Source organism: Seriola dumerili, unplaced genomic scaffold (assembly GCF_002260705.1).
Source record: "Seriola dumerili isolate Sdu_G_001 unplaced genomic scaffold, Sdu_1.0 BDQW01000226.1, whole genome shotgun sequence".
Classification (NCBI taxonomy): domain Eukaryota; kingdom Metazoa; phylum Chordata; class Actinopteri; order Carangiformes; family Carangidae; genus Seriola; species Seriola dumerili.
Window position 1 is genome coordinate 5,045,374 of NW_019174481.1, and position 19,538 is coordinate 5,064,911.

General features: G+C 39.8%; 3 protein-coding genes across 4 annotated transcripts; 2 read left to right on the forward strand and 1 right to left on the reverse strand.

Annotated features, from left to right (window-relative positions):
- Positions 1–218: 218 nt before the first annotated feature.
- On the reverse strand, positions 219–3,174 carry sf3a2 (splicing factor 3a subunit 2). The gene is made up of 8 exons (XM_022755220.1): positions 3,129–3,174; positions 2,248–2,541; positions 2,098–2,144; positions 1,665–1,774; positions 1,513–1,562; positions 1,013–1,153; positions 861–929; positions 219–748 (listed from the first exon to the last, which is right to left on the reverse strand). Exons 2-8 carry the CDS (start codon positions 2,443–2,445, stop codon positions 485–487), a joined length of 879 nt encoding a protein of 292 aa, XP_022610941.1. The 5' UTR covers positions 2,446–2,541; positions 3,129–3,174; the 3' UTR covers positions 219–484.
- A 781-nt stretch (positions 3,175–3,955) lies between these two features.
- On the forward strand, positions 3,956–7,564 carry plekhj1 (pleckstrin homology domain containing J1). Its single transcript, XM_022755100.1, has 6 exons — positions 3,956–4,335; positions 4,521–4,588; positions 4,673–4,739; positions 4,966–5,056; positions 5,803–5,866; positions 6,364–7,564. Exons 1-6 carry the CDS (start codon positions 4,242–4,244, stop codon positions 6,454–6,456), a joined length of 477 nt encoding a protein of 158 aa, XP_022610821.1. The 5' UTR covers positions 3,956–4,241; the 3' UTR covers positions 6,457–7,564.
- Positions 7,565–8,509: 945 nt separating this feature from the next.
- LOC111228802 (fizzy-related protein homolog) lies at positions 8,510–15,235 on the forward strand. Of its 2 annotated transcripts, none has more exons than XM_022754867.1 (14): positions 8,510–8,661; positions 9,335–9,408; positions 9,916–10,044; positions 10,233–10,296; positions 10,811–10,941; positions 11,035–11,120; positions 11,208–11,391; positions 11,633–11,698; positions 11,956–12,058; positions 12,217–12,401; positions 12,538–12,771; positions 13,135–13,239; positions 13,757–13,849; positions 14,027–15,235. In XM_022754867.1, the coding sequence occupies exons 2-14, from the start codon at positions 9,340–9,342 to the stop codon at positions 14,066–14,068; spliced, it is 1,491 nt and encodes a 496-aa protein (XP_022610588.1). In that variant the 5' UTR covers positions 8,510–8,661; positions 9,335–9,339; the 3' UTR covers positions 14,069–15,235. The 2 variants fall into 2 exon arrangements, with proteins under 2 accessions (XP_022610588.1, XP_022610589.1); XM_022754868.1 differs by having other exon boundaries at positions 8,510–8,630.
- Positions 15,236–19,538: the final 4,303 nt, after the last annotated feature.

Below are 19,538 nucleotides of genomic sequence, written 5' to 3' on the forward strand. Positions count from 1 at the left end.
GTTAAAGGGTCTTTGGTTTATTCATGCCTATATGATCACAAGTAATTCTGAGCATAAATATTTCAGGAACTTCTGTAGTGTTGCTCTTCTTTTTACAAAATGTGTTTCTTCTGCTATGACCCACTCACACGATCACTTGATTCATCCATAAATCGTTCTGTGTGTGATGTCTTCGTAAAAGCACAGACTTCAAGATGCAAATGTTTTTTTTTCTCTCCACGCCATTTAATTACAAAAACAGACTCTTAAAAGATTTTTGAGCCTAAGCATTTATACAAAACAGTGTGGTCACTATTACACTGTGAGAATAACAGACTGTCCTGCACATTTACATAAACCAAACAAATGGATTTTAAACATCATCTGAGGAAATAATAAAACTGAATGTACCTGCCATATCGAAAGCAAGACAGACACTGTCGACAGGCAGGGCAGTGTGACTGCAGCCCATGAAAGATAGAGATCCTAATCCACTGATAGATGATCAATTATTAGACATTGTAAGGCCGTCAGGTGGTGGTGGCCTCATCGGCATGGGGGGCATGGGCATCTGGGGGGCACCTGGGGCACCAGGTGGAAGAGGGGGGACGGGCATCCCTCCTGGCGGGGGAGGAGGCATACTATCATTTAGTGACCGAGGTCCAACTCCACTCATGAGAGGAGGGGGGCGCTTCACCCCTGCAGGAGGTGCTGGACCACTGGACTGAGTAATAGCTTTCTCCATTTTGAAGTGAAACTGCAGGAAGAACTGGGAGGAAAAACACAACATGAAAGATGGGTTAAATCACATACCTCCTCTTTTCAAAATAAAATACTTAGGTTGGATTTGTGGTAGTAAATGTTCATCAGCTTATCAGTACCTGTTTAGTTTCTCTGTTCCAGTGGGTCCAGAAGCGGTTTTCTGCTTTATCAATTTCTCTACTGGGGACCTAATAGAGCAAAAAAGTTAATGTCACAACAAGAAGAAGAAATATTATAAAAGCAGAGAAACAGAGGTGCAGCTTCCACTCACCTTGAAGGCAATAGTCTCATATGGCTCAGCAGCAAGCAGCAGGTACTGCCAGCGACGATCAGGGGGCTCAATTCGCTGTTCGTAAGCAGACATGAAACGATGCCTTGGTCCAATTCCTTCAGCGATCTCTGGGTAATCGATCTGATGGACAGAAAAAAGAAAACAGCTTGTTTACAGATTTGCCTTTTGAGAGTCATATCTCAGTGTTTAGCAAAAAAATATTCGGACATTAGTGCTGCAGTCAGCAATATTACAGTTTGGAGCATGAGGCCATGCCTAGAATTCAGTGACACAATTTCAGTCTAATGATGTTTTCTTCACAGGAAAGCAGTATATATACACCAGTATATACCCCAAATATAAGTGTGGCATTTAGCTTTAGTTTGACACAGACTGCATAGGATGTTAATGTGTTCTGTTCTCTGAATGTTCTCAAAACACCACAAATCCATTCAAACTAACAGACTTTTTACATGGAGATTCCCACCAAACACACCAACCTGGAATAGTAAAGACTGCTGTCCCGTCTCAGGGTCTCTCTGTTTGGTTACTATAAAGAAGAGAGGGACAAGGACCATGTGTTAAAATACAATCAAGTTGCAGCGAAACTAAATAATGACTGCACTGACACATAACCATAAGGCCAGCGTACCTTTGTATCCTGGTCGACCAATTTTGACAAACTTCTTGACCTCAACTTTGACTTTCGCTGGAGCTGGCTGAGCAGGAGCTTCTTTGGCCTCTTTGGCAGCTCTTCGTGCTCTGAAACAAACAATGCATAAAGTTTTTTTTTCACTGTTTATCAACACACTAGACACATCAAGTTTGATAGGTTTCTCAGTCATAGGTGAGTGAGGTGTCACTGTAAACAACATAAACATCAAAAACTTAACGTGAACTGAACTGCTACAGTTATGTGTAAAGGCACATTTAGTTGTTGCAGAGCAATAACTCTGATCTCGGCACACAGCTGTGTGTTGAACACATAAAGGTTCAGTAAAGCTGAACCAAAACCTAAGTGACAAAGCAACAGCCTCTACATTTCCATGTGTGACATGAGAAGGTAAAACAAAATGTGGACTTACAAGTTGGTCTGATGTTTCTTTCCTTGTGTGTGAGCTAAGTAGCTACCCTGTAATGCAGAAGAGAGCAGTTTGTAAATGATAAGATACTTGAGTAAAAAGAAATGACCTCAAATTCAGATAATCTAGGAACATTTCATTTGGCCTGCTCACCTCATTGTTATGAAGTGTCAGACAAAGCTTGCACTCATATGATCCTAAATGATTCTTCATAAAATATGGATCTTTGTTGATGTCAATGGTCTCCAGGGCCAGCTGACGTAACCGCTCCCGTCTGTCACGGTTACTCTCAGAGGCAGACGCCACTCCACCGCTCCCCGTCTTCCCTCCAGCTCGATGCTGGAAATCCATCTTTGCAAGGTGATGGACTCAAACACGCAGACACACCCACACCTGAGTGTCCAGTCAAAACTGGACCAGTACTCTGAGTAGGTCCTTCCTGATTAACTGGGGAAACATAGAACACACATTGCTGCCAAGGAAGTACTTTGATGTATGCCTGGATTGTTTAAGAGTTTCACCAAGTTACCAACTCCATATTAGCTGTAAACTTTATATAATGTACTTTAATGTTCATAAAACACACTATGAGTTGAATGTTAGTACATTTTTAAGTGCACTTGAGGAGCTGATAAAAGGAAATAACAGTGCATATTCTTTACGCTATGTTAGCTTGCATGAGATTGGTCTAACTACTGGGAAGTAAAGCAAAAAGATAACAGCAAAGTTGTTTGAATACATATTTCTGAATTAAATGGGATCATTTACCACAACAAATATATTAGTTTTGTCATTCTGCAACACAAAAACATCTCATTGAATGAATCTCTTCAAACTCCAGTTAGCTGCTAATGCTAAGCTAATGGTGGCACCACGTAGGAATGAATGGCTTTTAACAAATACGAATGATTAAACTACGCGTAAACCGTAGCTAGTTCCAACTATGTGATAATGAATCAGTTAGTTGTACGACAAAAATGATAAGTATACACGAGAAGACCTTATAAACAGTTTTCTTTGTCCAAAACACTCACCAACACAACGTTTGGATCACGCCAACGTAGACTTTTACTACGCATGCCCGAATGATTTCCTCTTCTTCTTCGGTTTTCGGGCTTGGCAGCTTTAGGTGTATTACCGCCTCCTCCTGGGCTGGGGCGAGGGCCGGGCTCGCTTTCCTGGCAAAATGAAGATGTTTTTTGATTTCCATGGATCAATAAAACAGTTGTCACTACAACTGACTGGTACCTACATCATGAAAGTATGGCTGGTCTCTGTTTCATTTGCAATTTCCTACTGAAATAATCTCATGATATCTGCTCTTACATGGAAGAAAATCTTCAAATTTAGCCTGAATTTACAAAATTTTTGATTATTAAAATGTGTCTTTGAGGAGGCCTATGCCCGATAAGCCCGAGGTATCAGGGATTAAAAAAAAAACTTTTAAAACACAATTACACACATTTACACATTATTCACAATTTTAGATAGATATATTGATAGATACATGCTTTCATTTATTCATTCCCTAGGGGAATTGCAGGCGTCCAGCAGGTCATAATCATAACAACAACAACAAGAACAACAACAACAACAACAACAACAACAATAATAATAATAATATGCAATAATATGTACTAGTTTAATATTTTTTGTAATATTCTTGTCCATTGTTACACAATTGTATTATTGGGGTTATGGTTAGTGTATTATCTCTGGCTTCGTTTGTTGGTGCGTTTATTTGTTCTTTGAATTATACAAATGTGTATACACGATATCTAAGTTTTAAGAGAGCGTGTAAATGTGTAAACGCGCTGTTCGTCTAGTTTGGCCCTCACCATCTGCCGTAGTGATACCAGTGAGGAGTGTCTAGTATATGTCTAGCGTTTAACATGAAGGACAGGTCCTACACCACTGTACTTGCTTGACTGCAGAAATGACAAAACTCACTCCGTCACATCTGGGACACATCAGATAACGAACTAACGACCTGAACTTCACGGTTGTGAGAATTAAATTACTGCTTCGTCCTGTTGTTAGCAAGCTCCGTTGTAATGTTCTCGGACGGGGAAATGGGTGGACTGTAGCCACAGTGTTTTCTGTAGCTGTCTGTCTTCAGCCGGTGTGTATCTGCGTCAGCGGCCGTGATGCGTTTTAACGAGAAGGAGCTGGTTTCTCTGAGCCGCCAGCCTTCAGAGATGGCAGCTGAACTCGGGATGCGAGGACCCAAGAAAGGAGACGGTAACTCGGGAGTATTACATTGATTCAGCTGTTATCTCACATACTTCCCTTTCATGTAATGTAATGTGGTCAGCTTCATGTAATGTGAATGTGGACATCAGTTTGTGATAGGACCAGACAATGTTTGGGTTATTCATCTCCAGGCTGACGCTTCATCTCACTTCACTTTTGTTTTCACTTCACAGTTGTTAAGAGGAGGCTGGTGAAACTCGTCGTTAACTTCCTCTTTTATTTCCGGACCGATGAGGAAGAGGTGAGTTGAATCAATATTTGAACACCTCACCTATAATGGAAATGAAATTGTTGCATCAATGTAAAGTCAATATTTAATTGTCAGCCAATTGGAGCGCTGCTGCTGGAGCAGTGCCGGGTGGAGAGGGAGGACAGCCAGAGCTTCTCTATTGGTGAGTTACAGTATCCTCAAAGCTACATCCCCATTTCACATCAGCTAACCCACAATTTCTCACCCTTACATGTTTGTGCTGATAATTATACCAACTGCATTGTTGATATGCCGCTGAGCAGCTACAGAGAAATGTATCAAAGTCCAGTACTTATGGCTTTATATCACAGTTTCTGTGTATGTGTGGTTATGGATTTCCATTTAACTCTTGTTTTATCTGTTTGTAGCATTCCTGGATGAAGCAGAGAGGAAGTATTTGTTCGAGTGTGACTCTGAAGAACAGTGTGGGGAATGGATGGACTCCATTATCAAAGCCAGGTAGCACTGATTCTTTTTCTCCGTCAACTGCCATGAAAATGCCAGACATTCAAGGATTTGCTTTGTCATAAAGTATATGACAGTAGGTTGAATATCTTTAGGTTTTTTGGACAGTCTGTCAGACAAAACAGGTACATTAAAGATTTATAGGCTTAATAACAACAACAATCGATTAATTGAGAAAATAATTGGCAGTCTAAATAAATGTATCCATACATGTTGCATATGGCCGTTAAGTCTGAAAGAAGACCAAAGGAAGTACGTCTGTATTGTTCCAACATAATTACACTACTATTCATATGAGTGAATGTTAAAGCAAGACATGGCATGATGCTATTTGAGCACTATGGGCAGAATCACGAGAGAAACAGTTACAAATGAATGATGCAGCTGTTTCCAGAGATGTAATGTTAACAATGTGACTTGTGTAGAGCATCACTGCTCGGCCTTGTCCTGTGTTAAAGCTTACTGGGAAAACAATAATGCTCCCAAACGGGATAATATGAGGGGTTCTTAGAGATCCAGCCTTTTATTTGTGTTCACCACTACGATGATGCTCCCTTTATGAGCTGGGCTAATCTGGCAGGCACGGTTCAGCAACTTTTGCATTTATTTTCCATATTTGCCAAGTTATACTGTATTTAGACACTATTTGACAATTAAAGCTTTAATCTTTACTACATTTACTTGGAGACTTTTTTTTCCTGATCAGATGTCAAATTAACTTGTTATCTCATCTCTTGCAGTTATGAGTTCATGAGGAAGAACCTGATATTCTATCGAACTGAAATCCACAGGCTCACTGGCAAGGTGAGACCCTTCACAGCAGCATAACGATGCACTACATGCCACACAGATGGTGCTTCTATCCAGCACTGTCATACCATAGGAATGCTTACAGTGTGAAATACACTGGTACTGTATCATCAGTTTAAGCAGAAGATAGATTAGCAGGCAATATAGGAAGTTTCAGTGGTTTGGATAAGGTTAAGGTTTTGCTGCTGGGAATTAGGACACAACGTCAATATAATGGAAACACAGATGAATTTTCAACTGTCTCACTCAAAGAATTAATAGAGAACTTTAGAAAAACTTATAAGAAACATATCTTTTCTAACCTGGTAAGTTAGGATGATCCACAGACCTCAGTGTAAACATTTCTTCATTAATAGATGGCTGTGGTCAAAAAAGTCCTCAATCAAAACTGTTCATCAAACAGTCTGTTAAAGTCTTTACACTGTATTTTGATGGAAACACAAGTTTCAAAGATTTGTTTCTATAACAGCCATCATCTGCTTTCTCCGCAGGACCCTTTGGAGCAGTATGGTATATCAGATGAAACTCGCTTCCAGGTCAGCAATGGGCTGCAACTTATGCCTAGAGATACCTCCTCGCTGTAGACCAGTGTCCTGCCATTCCAAAATTCACTCCTCACTGGTTTGAAAGCCATGGCATTATCATTCACACTCTCGACTTTTAGATTTTCACTGCTTTGAATGTATTGAGTTTAGACCCAGACTTGTGCATATGTTATAAGCAGGGTACCTGAGGCCATGCAAAGTGATAACTCATAGTCATCGTCAGTTCTTACAGGTAATGCGGGGCTTTTGAAAAATCAACACTGTCTTATTTTTAGTTTAGGGGATTTTACATGCCATTTCATTTTCAGACCTCTGCCTTAGTTCATCAGTTGTCTGTGTAAAATATCTTTTATTCTGTCTTCTGCTGGACAAGCTGTACATTTAGACGTCTATGTGCTGTAGAGCTGGGGCTGTGACTTTCTTTCAGGGCTATTAGTAATATTAGCATGACTGTGTTTAACAAGATTTATCAATCCTGGACATATGAACATTTGTTAAAATTAATGTTAATCAAGTAAGTGCACACTGTTGAAGAAGCGCAGGATCATTACATCATTAGAAAACCTTTGGCAGTATTTACTGTCCTTTTATGAACTGCATGAGCCCTTTGATCTGCTCAGTTGAGCCACATTTTTCTCCATTTTTGTTTATGAGAAAGAAGATTTTTAGAGGTCTCTGTATGTATTTATCAGCCATCTGATTTAGAATATTTAGTTTTAAAAGCTATACTTTTGCACATATTACTTTACTGGGTGTCCTTTTTTTTTTTTATTAGAATTTCAATAATTTACTTGAACCTACTGTACCTTTTCTGTGGCACTTTGAATCTGATTCCTTTAGGTAAGCTGTTGGACCATGTTTGGAAACAAGACTCTTGACATGATTTTTAAAATATCACACCAACTTCTTTGTCAGTTTAGGGTAATAGTCAGTTCAAATTTTGTGCTTAATCACATTTCACGATAAGGCATCGCTGTATCCTGCAGATTGGTGAAATATTTATTTCAGCGGTCAGGTGTCTACTCACAAGCAGGATATGTTATTTAATGTGTCTCCTGTTTTAAAACTTTTTGCACATCAGATGTGTTTAGTCTGTTTTACTTAATGTTAGATTGTATTTGTTTTACTGGTATCTCTTTTTTTTTTTTTTTTTACTAATAAAGCCATTTGAAAGATATTGTAAATCCCTGTAGTGTGTCATCTATTAATTATCTATTAACCAAAATGAAAACATTTGCTAACACCAAAATGTTATTTTTAAATATGTGGATTCACTCATGGCCAGTTCAATAATTCAGTACAACTGCTGTGAGTGATGGTTTCAAAATGTCTGCAACTTGTATCTGTCACATAGATTGAATATAACAGCTACCATCAGTGATATAAAAGCCCATGTTGCTCTGCACTGTATGTAACACTTAGGATGAAGTGTGCAGGATGAATCAGTAGATAAAACAAAAGATTGATGCTTAAAAATTGATAAATACAAACAGCTGTTACCTTTATAGATATATCCCTGTGTGACACGATCTTAGTTTATCAGAAGTGTGCCACTTCAAATTAATTGCTGTGTTAACACACACGCATACACGTTTATTTTACTATATTCGTGGGGACCCGTCATTGACACAATACATTCTCCAGCCCATTAGCCTAACCTCAACCATCACAACTAAATGCCTGCCCTCAACCCTAATCCTAACTCTCAAACGTCAATTTGGTCCACATAAAGCTGTCGAGGATCCCACAGGTATGATGGGGATCCAGGTAGACACACACACACACACACACACACACACACACACACACACACACACACACACACATAACCCTAACCTTAACCATCATCACAACTGAATGCCTACCCCTGACCTAACCTAAACCTACACACAGTGCTTCATACTGTTGCCACAGGGCTCTAATTTAACGCTAAACAAGAAAAACGCGTTTACTGAACTGAAAGCATACGTGTGCGTGTGTGTGATAGAGAGAGAGAGACAATGAGAGAGAAAGAGACACGTTTCCTTAGCAACGCAAAATGTGTGATTCAAAAACAGCGACGTCACATCCTTCCCGTGGTGCTTAGCGAACCCAAATTGAACGATCGGCAAAAGAAAAACATTTCTATCTTATATGCTCTGTTTTTAAGAGTAAAAGGCACAAAACAAAACATTTCAACTGGAGCTAACTCCGAGAAGAAAACCGATTCAACGGTGCGTAACGAGAAGAGGTTATCGGGGCAAAGTAGGTGTTAATACGAGTGTAGATTGTGAACAAACAATGTTGCTAATGCATTAGCCGGGCAGCTAGCTTATCTTTCGTTAGGTCAGCTGAGCTAGCGGTAGCATTAGCATAGTCCCGAATGCTGGAAGGTTGGTTATTTTGGTTATTTTTAATGCTGTGACTTGTCTGTTATCTACAGAACACTAACAGCAAAAACTTTCACAGTCCACTCATTGTTTAAGTGACTGATCAAGCAAAAATACATAACATTTGCAGAATCTGGCTTCTTAAATGTGACCATTTGCTGTCTTCTTTTCCTACTGTTAAGAAAACAAGCTTTTTGAAAACATCACTTATTATTTCATGACATTTTATAGATGGAACAACTAGCAGATAAATTGAAAAAAAACTAGATAAAGTGATTGATAAAGACTAATAACTACTTGCAGTGCTAGACGGCAACATTATGTATTAGTTCGTTCATCAGTCATTTATGAACTAAGTAGGCTTAGTTATCAGTAGAGCACAGTTGTTTATTCATTCAGAAGTGTATACTTTACTACATTACTGGTAGACCTTTTTCTGACACATTAGTGCTAAATCAGACAAAATGCCATCCAACATGTCCAGTCAAAAACTGTATGTATGATTTTATGATTGTGTTGATCAGTTTTGTGTTATCCTGTTTTTTTAGGCATCATGGATCAGGACTATGAGTGCAGGCTGCTCAGGCAGATAAACATCCAAAATGAAAATGCAAGCCCCATAGTAAGTAAATGATAGACACACTTGTATATTTTTGTCTGTTATGTCCCTGTACTTGTCATTAATAAGCTGTATTTCCTTTGAACCAGTAGATCCTCCAGACAGGACCATAAAGTAAAAAAGTCATATGGCCTTGACTAGTATGATTAAGTCATCATCTTGACTATAGCATGATTGATTATAGCCCCTCCCAAAGAGGATTGTTAAGTAGCGAAGGACTTAAAATGGGCGGAGAGGGTGTTACTCTCCATGTGTTGGCAGAATATATGCTTTAATGGGCCAGTCTCTTCCATTTGACAGTGTTGCTAGTGTTGAGTGAAAACAAGACCTTACTGGCCAAATGACTGGGTTTTTGTGAATGTTGCCTCCTGTTGGTAACACCTTGAACAAATGCACCATCTGCCACCTAAATTATCTTCCTTTTGTTGTTAAGTTTCAAATCATTGTCCAAGGCCTGTTTGTGTTTGGTCGCCAGTCAGAAAATGCTTTGTCCTCTCCTCCCTTGTGTAGAAAGCTGTAGGAGCAGTGCGAGCTCTGACACCCACCAGCTCCCCCCTGTCCTCCCCTAGCAAGCACGGTGATCGCTTCATTCCCTCCCGGGCCGGAGCCAACTGGAGCGTCAACTTCCACCGCATCAATGTGAGTCTGCTGCAATACACCCAGGACTTCACTGTCTTTCCTACCAAAAGAACAGTGGTCTCAGGATGGAAGTGTTGATTATTGCTTACAAAGAATCATTATGTATTATCATTTTCCATCAATGTATCTGTAGTTGTTTAACCTATTTAGTTGACAATGATCATTTTTTTAATTTTGTTTTCTGACAGGAAATTGAAAAGTCGCACAATCAAAATAGGAAAACCAAAGATGGCACGACAGACAGCAACAAAGGTAATGAGTTCTTCTTTATATATCTATCAATCTATATATATATATAGACACAGTTTCAGGGGTTTTTTTTCTCCTCAGTGTCATAGCCACTGTGATGATGGTGAAATTGTTGTGATTTCAGAATAACCTGTATTATGATTGGTAGTTAGCTTACAGAAATCATTGTGATAGTGATTTATCATAAGTTACCCTGTGACTCTCACCCCAAACACATATGTTCCTCTCTGTTCTCACTGGAGATTTAGTGAGAGTTATATCCCCTTTTCAGCTCATTTCCACAGGCATCCCTGTCTGCTCCAGTCAAACTTGATAATTTGACCTTCTCTTGTTTACTAAGCCTGGGCAGGCTCATGGAAACTGGAGATAAGGACTAAACAAAGTTTAGTGAAAAAATCTCCCTGATCTTTAGAGATGTGAGAGAGGAGCTAAGAAATTGCAGAGGGAGCACGGTGTTTGAACTTAATCATTTCGACAGCCTGGTTTGATTTTCCCCCTTCGCTTCCTCTGCCTTCAGCGGATGGCCTGGCTTACTCGGCTCTGCTGAAGAACGAGCTGCTAGGAGCAGGTATCGAGAAAGTCCAGGACCCCCAGTCAGAAGACCGCCGTCTACAGCCATCCACTCCTGCCAAGAGGAGCCTTTTTAGTGTAAAAACGGTTAACATATCTGTAACTTTTATTATACTAGTATTTATAGTGTTTTTTTTTTCTGCATAAGTAATCATCTGTTTGTGTTTGTAGTACTCTGTTAGTACTAAGAGGGCTCTGCCAGAAGAGGATGGAAACACAGTATCTCCTTATTCTCTATCACCTGTTAGTAGTAACAGGTAATACATTTCCCTTGCTATGTTAACTCTTTCATTGAGGACGGAAAGAGAAAAGCATCCCTCACTATATTGTGTTGTGCATTGCAGCCAGAAACTGCTACGGTCGCCAAGAAAACCTACACGCAAAATATCCAAAATTCCATTCAAAGTTCTGGATGCTCCAGAGCTACAGGATGACTTCTACCTCAACCTAGTGGACTGGTCGTCCCTGAATGTGCTCAGTGTTGGACTGGGGACCTGCGTCTACCTGTGGAGTGCCTGCACCAGCCAGGTGTGTGTGTGATCTGTTTGCATTGAGCAAAGTAAAGAGACACAGAGGCCTGGAGCAGTGGTCTTCACCCTGGTTAAAGACAATAGAAGAGTATAAATTTCTCTCAAATAATGTTTCTAATCACACTGGATCAGTCAGTTAGGGGTTTCACTGGTTGTCTGCCATACATATTAACCAAAATACTCTTAAAATGTAATTGAACTGCCTCTTCAATGCTCATGTTAACTCTCCATCTCTTTAGGTGACACGTCTCTGTGACCTTTCTGTAGAAGGAGATTCAGTAACATCAGTGGGTTGGTCAGAGAGGGTGAGTTTTTCTGTTTCCATCTTTACAAACTGTTGTCAGGTTACATTAACCTAAAGAAACCTGACAGAACCCAGACAATTTGAGCCATTTTTTGTCAACTGCGTCACCTGATGTTCAATAAATATGCAATTTGAGTTTTCGTTCTGTTTTAACCTTTAACAATCTCCTGTTCCTTTTTTGTGACAAATCCTTTTTTGAAGTCATAACAGACTCTTCATACCTCAGTGTAATATTCAAAGTGTGCTGTCTATTTTTAGGGAAACCTTGTGGCAGTGGGGACTCATAAAGGCTACGTACAGATCTGGGATGCAGCAGCGGGGAAGAAGCTGTCCGTACTAGAAGGACACACAGCCAGAGTGGGTGAGTTGAAAGACGCTGTAAAGACAAAGGCGGAGACAGTGTCAGGAGTTGAAATATCGCTATTTTCATTCATTTTCTCACAGTTGTTTAGCAACATTTCTCATTCACGGTCAGTGAGTCATCCTCCTTTGATTCTGCATTTCATTCTCTGCTGCCAGGTGCATTGGCATGGAATGCGGACCAGCTGTCGTCTGGGAGCCGTGATCGGGTGATCCTGCAGAGGGACATTAGAGCCCCGCCTCTCCAGTCTGAGCGCCGTCTCCAAGGACACAGACAGGAAGTTTGCGGGCTCAAGTGGAGCACAGACCACCAGCTGCTAGCCTCCGGTGGAAATGATAACAAGGTATGCAGACAGAGAATCTCACCGTCATTTCTGTCAGCTACACATCTGTACCAGGACCACTTTTTCATAAATCGTCACAAACGTACTTCACACTCTTTTTCCTCTTCCTCTTGTTGTTTCAACCTGCTGTCTGCAGCTGCTCGTGTGGAACCACTCGAGCGTCCTCCCGGTGCAGCAGTACACAGAGCACTTGGCTGCAGTGAAGGCCATCGCCTGGTCTCCCCACCAACACGGCCTGCTGGCCTCTGGAGGCGGCACCGCAGACCGCTGCATCCGCTTCTGGAACACTCTGACAGGACAGCCGCTGCAATGCACCGACACTGGCTCTCAAGTCTGCAACCTGGCCTGGTCCAAGCACACTAACGAGCTGGTGAGTCACCTGATGTCTTTGATTTGGACAGTGCTGCTGCAAAGTAATTGCAGAGTTAAAACAATGCAGATTGTTTTATGATAAAAGAAGAAAGTGAAAGGAAAAGTACATTTTTGGGAAATTGCTTGTTCACCATCTTATCTGGAGTCAGATGTGAAGACTAAAATCTGTTTTACTACTCTACAGCCTGCACATAGCATTTTGTATATCGTGTTTTCATAGTAAAAGTGCCAGCTGTGCACACAATTTTGGAGTTGTTGGAAGCTGTCAGGATTGTTTCACTTTTGAGTTGCTCTGTTAATTGTTATTTGCATCAACCTTGCTTCCAATTCTTTAGCTAAGCTGTGTATAATTGTCCTGCAGGTCAGCACCCATGGTTATTCCCAGAATCAGATCCTGGTGTGGAAGTATCCCTCTCTAACGCAAGTGGCCAAACTTACAGGACACTCCTACAGAGTACTCTACCTGGTCAGTATACTGTGTGTTTTGATATAAGTCTGTCTGCAGGACATTGACCCAGAGTAACAGCTAAAACATTCCTGGATAAGACACATAAACCAAACCTCCTCAATCTACAATCAATACCCCATAATGACAAAGCAAAATCTGAATTTTATTTTAATTTTTGTAAATTTATTGAAAAGTAAAAACTGAAATATCACATGGACACCATCACATCACATATGACTGTTGAAATTTAGCACAGGTGTCACCGATTTCTTTTGATCGTCTTTGAGATGTTGCTACACCTTGACTGGAGCACACCTGTGGTCAATTCAATTGATTGGACATGATTTGGAAAGGCGCATACCTGTCTGTATGAGGTCTCACAGCTGACGATGCATGTCAGAGCAAAAACCAAGCTATACATTTCCGAATGTTTTTGATTATTAAGCATTCATGAGCGCACACATGAAAAGACTCTTCACCAATTACACACCTTTAAATGCTGCATATTCAGTGTATAATAATGAGTTCTGTGCAGGCAATGTCACCTGATGGAGAGGCCATTGTGACGGGGGCTGGAGATGAAACACTTCGGTTCTGGAACGTCTTTAGCAAGATGAGATCCACTAAGGTATTTACTCTCTGTTTTTATATTTAGTTCTTGGTCTTTTTTAAAAAAAATTTTATTGTATCTATATTCACTCTATTTGTTACATTTGCCTCAATTTGATTTCAAAAACCGTATTACAGTTTTATTATCTGTCTGTGGTCTTTCTCTTACCGTCTTCTGTCTCCCTCCCTCCTTTAGGAGTCAGTGTCAGTACTGAACCTCTTCACGAGGATCCGGTAGTAAGCGCACCCCTGTACTATGAGGGAATAAAGCCGGGAGGGGAATTTATCTTTGCATGTATCAAGCTGTAAATGGGCCCCGTCTTTGAGCATTCACCTCAGTAGTCTACAGAGGGCACCCCTCGATTGCCCTTAGTTTATTTAGCCAAGTTGTAGCTGGAGGTGGAGAGGAGCGGGAGAGATGCACGGCCTGAGTGTCGAGGGCAGGGGACTTACAGTACATACAGTATTCCACCTTCTCCTGAATAATGATGGAGCCACTGCCTCCTCCAACAGACCAGAGATCTCTGAAGAGGAGGAGAATTTGGGGCGTCATTTCCCCATGTGATTATGTTTTGTTTACAGACTGATGTTGTGCATACCTGCCAAATATTGAGTTTGTCATTTTGATTGTCTATTTATTTTTGTTTGTTTTTTTTTTTTGTTTTTTTTACATAATTTTTAACACATACTCTTATTAGTGTGTTTGTTTTGAAGGCTGGTAGATTTCCTTTTATGTGTGTAACTGCAGTTTTTGGGCTGATCTGTGGAGTATGTTTGGCTTTGTTCAGGTTTGCAGAAAAATCCAAGCTTGTCTTTTTGTATTTTAGGGAGGGGTATATCATGTTTCATGTACACTGATAACAGATTTCATAATTCTGTGCCAGTCTAACAACTGTTGATGATTAACAAAAGTTGGGCAAATGGGCCTGATCTCTCTTTTCCTTTATATTTTACAAGTTCATTTTACTCTAATGATATTAAGCAGTATTGGCAAATATTGTTTCATCATTTCTCAAGAAAAGTCGACACATCGTAGAAGAAAATAACTATTTGGTAACACTGCACATTAGATCAGTTGCTTACAGAAAATTAGAAGAATTTAATGTGATTTGTGTGGAAGCTTTTCACTCATCTTGTTTCCTTACTTTCTTAAATGGAAACTCAGGCGAGGAAAAATGAAAACAAAAACACTTTGGTTTATCTTTGCGGTTTGTAACAGTAAAAACATTTGGGAATAAACCAGACAGTGTAATGCTGGTCTGTGCAGAGCTTCTGCTTTGTGCTGTGTATGCTAAGATATTCAAGCTTGGGGCACTTGTCTTTTGCTACTTCAGACCATTTCTGTGTTGAGCAGTCATGCTATTGTATTTTTTTATCTAAAAAAAAAAAAAAAAAAAAAAAAAAATCATATCTGCAACATTCTCTCCCAGTTTTGTTTTCTCTTCCCCCTGTTTGAATGTTTGAGTCAGCTAGCGTGCCACATTTAAATGAATGCTATTTATTTGTGTTGTGAAAGGGTCTCGTACAGAGGTGGCGTGTTTGTTTACTAATGTTATCGGAGGGAAGCTGATGGGCAGTTTCACTGTTAAGCTCTGTGGAAATTTCTTTTAATGCCACTTCAGAATCAAGACAATGCTGCCAACTTGAATTACAGAAAGAATGTTAAAAAGAAAAATATTTCTGTACTGAGAGATAATCAACAATTAAATGACCATATCTTCTACCCTTTTGTCGCTGCTGTTTTATTATACCACTACCAAAGAGTGGACATCTTGAAAATCTGTCTTGCTGTGAACCACCAGGTTGTAAGTCAGTCTCCCTACCTATTTCTACCAAACATGAAAATCTTTAACAATGGTTCACAAACATGTAGGATACCCATTTTTTGAAAAGAAAGCAAAAAAAAAAAAAAATCCCCCCAAACAGCTAGGAATTGGAGGTATTCAGAAAATCCTCAGAAAACACATTTGACTGATGGAAATTGGATATGATATTTCAGTGACATCTTGAGGGAATTTCTTAAAATTTTGCACAAATGTTTGGACTCGAGGCTAAACTGATCAGATTTTGGTGGTCAAAGGTCACCATGACTGATAACTCAAGAATTCATATAGAATTTCACTAGACTTGTCCTGTAACGGCTGATAAAAGAAAGTTTTTCTTGACTAAATTTAAATCTCTTTGCTGTTTTCTATTTACTTTTTAAAGAGCTTGTTAAGAGTTCCAGATGAATTGTATACTGTTATATTTTGCTATTAGAAAGCAATGCTTTGTGGTGTCCCAAAATTTGGAGGTCAGTCATATATTCGCTCTCAACAATACTCTTCATACTGAGAGAAATAACTACCAATGGGTGAAATTGTAAAAGGAAAACCAACACTGAGTGTCTTTGAAAGGCGTTGGGCCACCATGAGCTGCCATAACGGATTCAGGGCTCCTTGGCTAAGTCTCTGAAGCGTTCTTCTGAAAAATAGTGCCTCACTTGGTGTTTTGATGGTGATGTCATAACATCAGTCCATCTCCAAGGTGTTCACTTGGGTTGAGTCATGGTAACTACGAAAGCTGTAGCATATAATTCACACAGTTTACATATTGTACAGAACAATTTGGATTTCTCCTTTTGTCGCCTGTCTGAAGGATTTTCAGCAGATGTGGCTTCTTGTGTTGTTCAAATGGAAAGTGAACACCAGAGGGAGCCATCCTATGAGCAGTTTCCAATTCAGTGATTCAGTCCTACACTGCTGCTACCACACCCATACAATCAACCTTAACCATGTTACCTTAAAGGTGAGAATCAGATCACCAGAGGGATATCCCACCACTACCGTTGACTGCCTATATAACAGGCTATGAGGAAGGTTAAACATCCCTACAGGCAGCTAACATCCCCACAAGGCATCTGGTTCCACGTCATCCTCAGTTTAAGTCCACATTTGTTAGAGGGAGAGTGTTTAACAGCCTGAAAACACCCTGTGGCTTCACCTTGTTCCCTGGAAGTCTGTAAATTTTTATCATATTACCAGTCCAGCCCACGCAAACATAGTTTTGACCCAGAGCATGAAAAATAACAAATGTTCACCGCCTCCAAAAGCTCCCACACCTCTGCTTGTGCCCTGTGGCCTATCCAAACTCACTCTTACACATTTAAACAGCAAATGGTTTTTTATCAGTGTAAACAACAGTTGGAGGCACTAAATACATGAAGCAAAGGAGGGATCTTGAATGATTCTGCTCCTGTGTTTTTGACATATTTACAGAGAGAAAGCAGAAATCATCCATAGTTGAGACTGAATTTAAGGAGGGAAAGACAAAATAATGACAAATACCGCAATTAATTTTGTAACTTCAGAAACTAAAGGTCTTTAGCGTGAAGTGTTTTTTTTTCTGTGTGATGACGATCAGGTACTGTAGGCCTATATGACTCAGCTTCTATCAACACCGAGCCTCTCTCCCCTCCAAACTCCATTATAATGTCATCTAAATGACATGCATGGTACATTATAGTGATCAGATAAATCATCTGAAAGGAAGACATTCATCTGTGGCCCTCGGTGGCCACATGTTAACATTAAGCCCTGAAAGCAGAGGGGAGAACAGAGGGGGATCACTAATATGCATAATCCTACCTCCTGATGTTTCTATCAAGAGGCACAGAGTGCGATGTTCGTTATACAACTAAAGCCTCACAACACAGCGAGCATGATCTTCCCCCAGGTTCCTCACTAAGCCCGACTCTTGAGTTGCATTGATAACCAGCCTACAGGGATATCAAAGGAACAAGGCCTTTGTGATAACTAATAGTTGCAACCACCTAGGCTCCTTTTTGGTCATTTTGTCAGAGGGAACAGAGCACAGAGAGGGTCACTCATGTGCCTTATTCACAAATAGACACTAGTCACTCACCCCAGCAGCACCTTTGCATTCATAACATGGGGGATGGGGAGGGTGTTTTTTCACAGCCTGTAAACTGTAACGAGATGCCAACCAGCAGGTGTAAGAGACGATGCTATGATTTAAATAGCTCACTGGAAAAAAAAAAAAAACAAGAAAAAGAAAAGTAAAAAATAAATAAATAAATAAAAATAAAAAAGGGATCACAGAACATAAAGCTTCGGTAGTGGCTGATTGTCTTGACACATCCTTGTCATGGTGCCATTTATTGTCTTTGTTGTTCTTGGGAGGGAAACTCAGCCCTGCCGTAAAGATGCTATTGATTAATATAAAATAAGTGGGTTCCAGTTCTGTTTAGTAAAAATACTATATAAACCTTTGCAAATATAAAGAGTTTCTTCCTTTTCTTTGCATGTCACTATAAATTGAAAACTAACATCACCATGGGCTACGTATACTTGCGAGGAGTACACTTCTATACTTGTATGGAGCACTGAAATGTAGACAACATAAGACTGACATTAAATTCTGAACAGGATCCTTTATGTTTTTGTACAAATTTTGTTTTTCCAATAATTCTGGCTGCTTGCTGATAGTGTTCATATTTTTGTAAGACTGTGTAAATGTATGGATCCTTAGAGACTTCTTTCATAAGGCAGATGCCACCTAAGTGTCTAACTCCTGACAAAGCTTTTTAATAATGTGATGCTTACTAAACATTGGTATTGTTGCTGTGATAAGTGATCCTAAGGCAAAACTTTTCACCACCTACAAACATCAAAAGTCAAATCTTCAAATTTAATTTTACTCATGGTAAAGGTAAAAAAGTGTTAGTATCACTAGGACTACACCTCTGCTGACAGTGCTGCTCAGGTCATGCAAATGTAAGACTCCAATTACTGTTGGCAACTGCACCTGAACATAAATCTAATAATGTTAAACCAGCAATTTTAAACCAAAACATGAAGCTTTTAGACTTAAAAAAGATGCAAATATAAATCACTCTCTTGTACTTTACCAGCCTACAACTACTGCCAAAATGTTGAGGAGGCCAAAAACTGAGTGGCACTGTGAGTGAACACCACAAACACGAAGTCTGATTATCATCTCCTGAACTGCTGAACAGACTCGTGTCTAGTTCTGTGCTTTGTCCGACACACTTTCTCTTAATAGACAAAATCTTACATCGAGGGAGTTCTGATGTAGTGTATGTACATCCGGTTAATGTGTTTTGGAGACAATGCTATCTGGGCTACAACTGATGGATGACTTTAGCTTTGAGAAAAGCCATCCATTGTTGAAATTTACACCATTCAATTATGGAAAAATGTATCTTCAGAGCTCCCTAATCCCGCAAACCTTTCTTTTAATTAGCTTCCTCTCTTCTTTATAAAGACTGAAAAGAATTAGCGTCATGACACAGAGGTTGTGCAACACCTACCTACAGAACAAACTGACTAATGCGCTGTAATTGTCCATAAGAGACTTAAATGGTATTTTCACAATGGTATACATCGTTTGTGGTGCTGATAGCATTCCTGTTTTATTTATCCATTATTTTATTATGCATTTTTATACATGCTCTTTTTGTAGCCTACATACCCTTTTACCACTTGTTTTGCCTGAGTGTATTTACTGTATATGATGTTAGTTTGACTGAACAAACCATGGAAACATGCATAAATCTGAGTGTGTGAATGTATTTGCACAGGAGGATAAATTGCCAGTTGTTTTTTCAAAACTATTTATTTTACAGTTGTGCAGCTTCCACAGCCCTCTGGCATGTAACATTTCACTCTTGCTGTTTCCATTGCAGA

What these genes read in the sequence shown, in the direction of transcription:
- sf3a2 (XM_022755220.1), bottom strand. Translation starts at nt 2,445, where the DNA reads ATGGATTTCCAGCATCGAGCTGGAGGGAAGACGGGGAGCGGTGGAGTG. An exon ending in TGGTCGACCAGGATACAAAG is followed by an intron (nt 1,563 to 1,664) that starts GTACGCTGGCCT and finishes TCTTCTTTATAG; the next exon opens with TAACCAAACAGAGAGACCCT. An exon ending in AGCAGTCTTTACTATTCCAG is followed by an intron (nt 1,154 to 1,512) that starts GTTGGTGTGTTT and finishes TCTGTCCATCAG; the next exon opens with ATCGATTACCCAGAGATCGC.
- plekhj1 (XM_022755100.1), top strand. Translation starts at nt 4,242, where the DNA reads ATGCGTTTTAACGAGAAGGAGCTGGTTTCTCTGAGCCGCCAGCCTTCA. An exon ending in TCCGGACCGATGAGGAAGAG is followed by an intron (nt 4,589 to 4,672) that starts GTGAGTTGAATC and finishes TTTAATTGTCAG; the next exon opens with CCAATTGGAGCGCTGCTGCT. An exon ending in TCCACAGGCTCACTGGCAAG is followed by an intron (nt 5,867 to 6,363) that starts GTGAGACCCTTC and finishes CTTTCTCCGCAG; the next exon opens with GACCCTTTGGAGCAGTATGG.
- LOC111228802 (XM_022754867.1), top strand. Translation starts at nt 9,340, where the DNA reads ATGGATCAGGACTATGAGTGCAGGCTGCTCAGGCAGATAAACATCCAA. An exon ending in ATGAAAATGCAAGCCCCATA is followed by an intron (nt 9,409 to 9,915) that starts GTAAGTAAATGA and finishes TCCCTTGTGTAG; the next exon opens with AAAGCTGTAGGAGCAGTGCG. An exon ending in CAGTGGGTTGGTCAGAGAGG is followed by an intron (nt 11,699 to 11,955) that starts GTGAGTTTTTCT and finishes GTCTATTTTTAG; the next exon opens with GGAAACCTTGTGGCAGTGGG.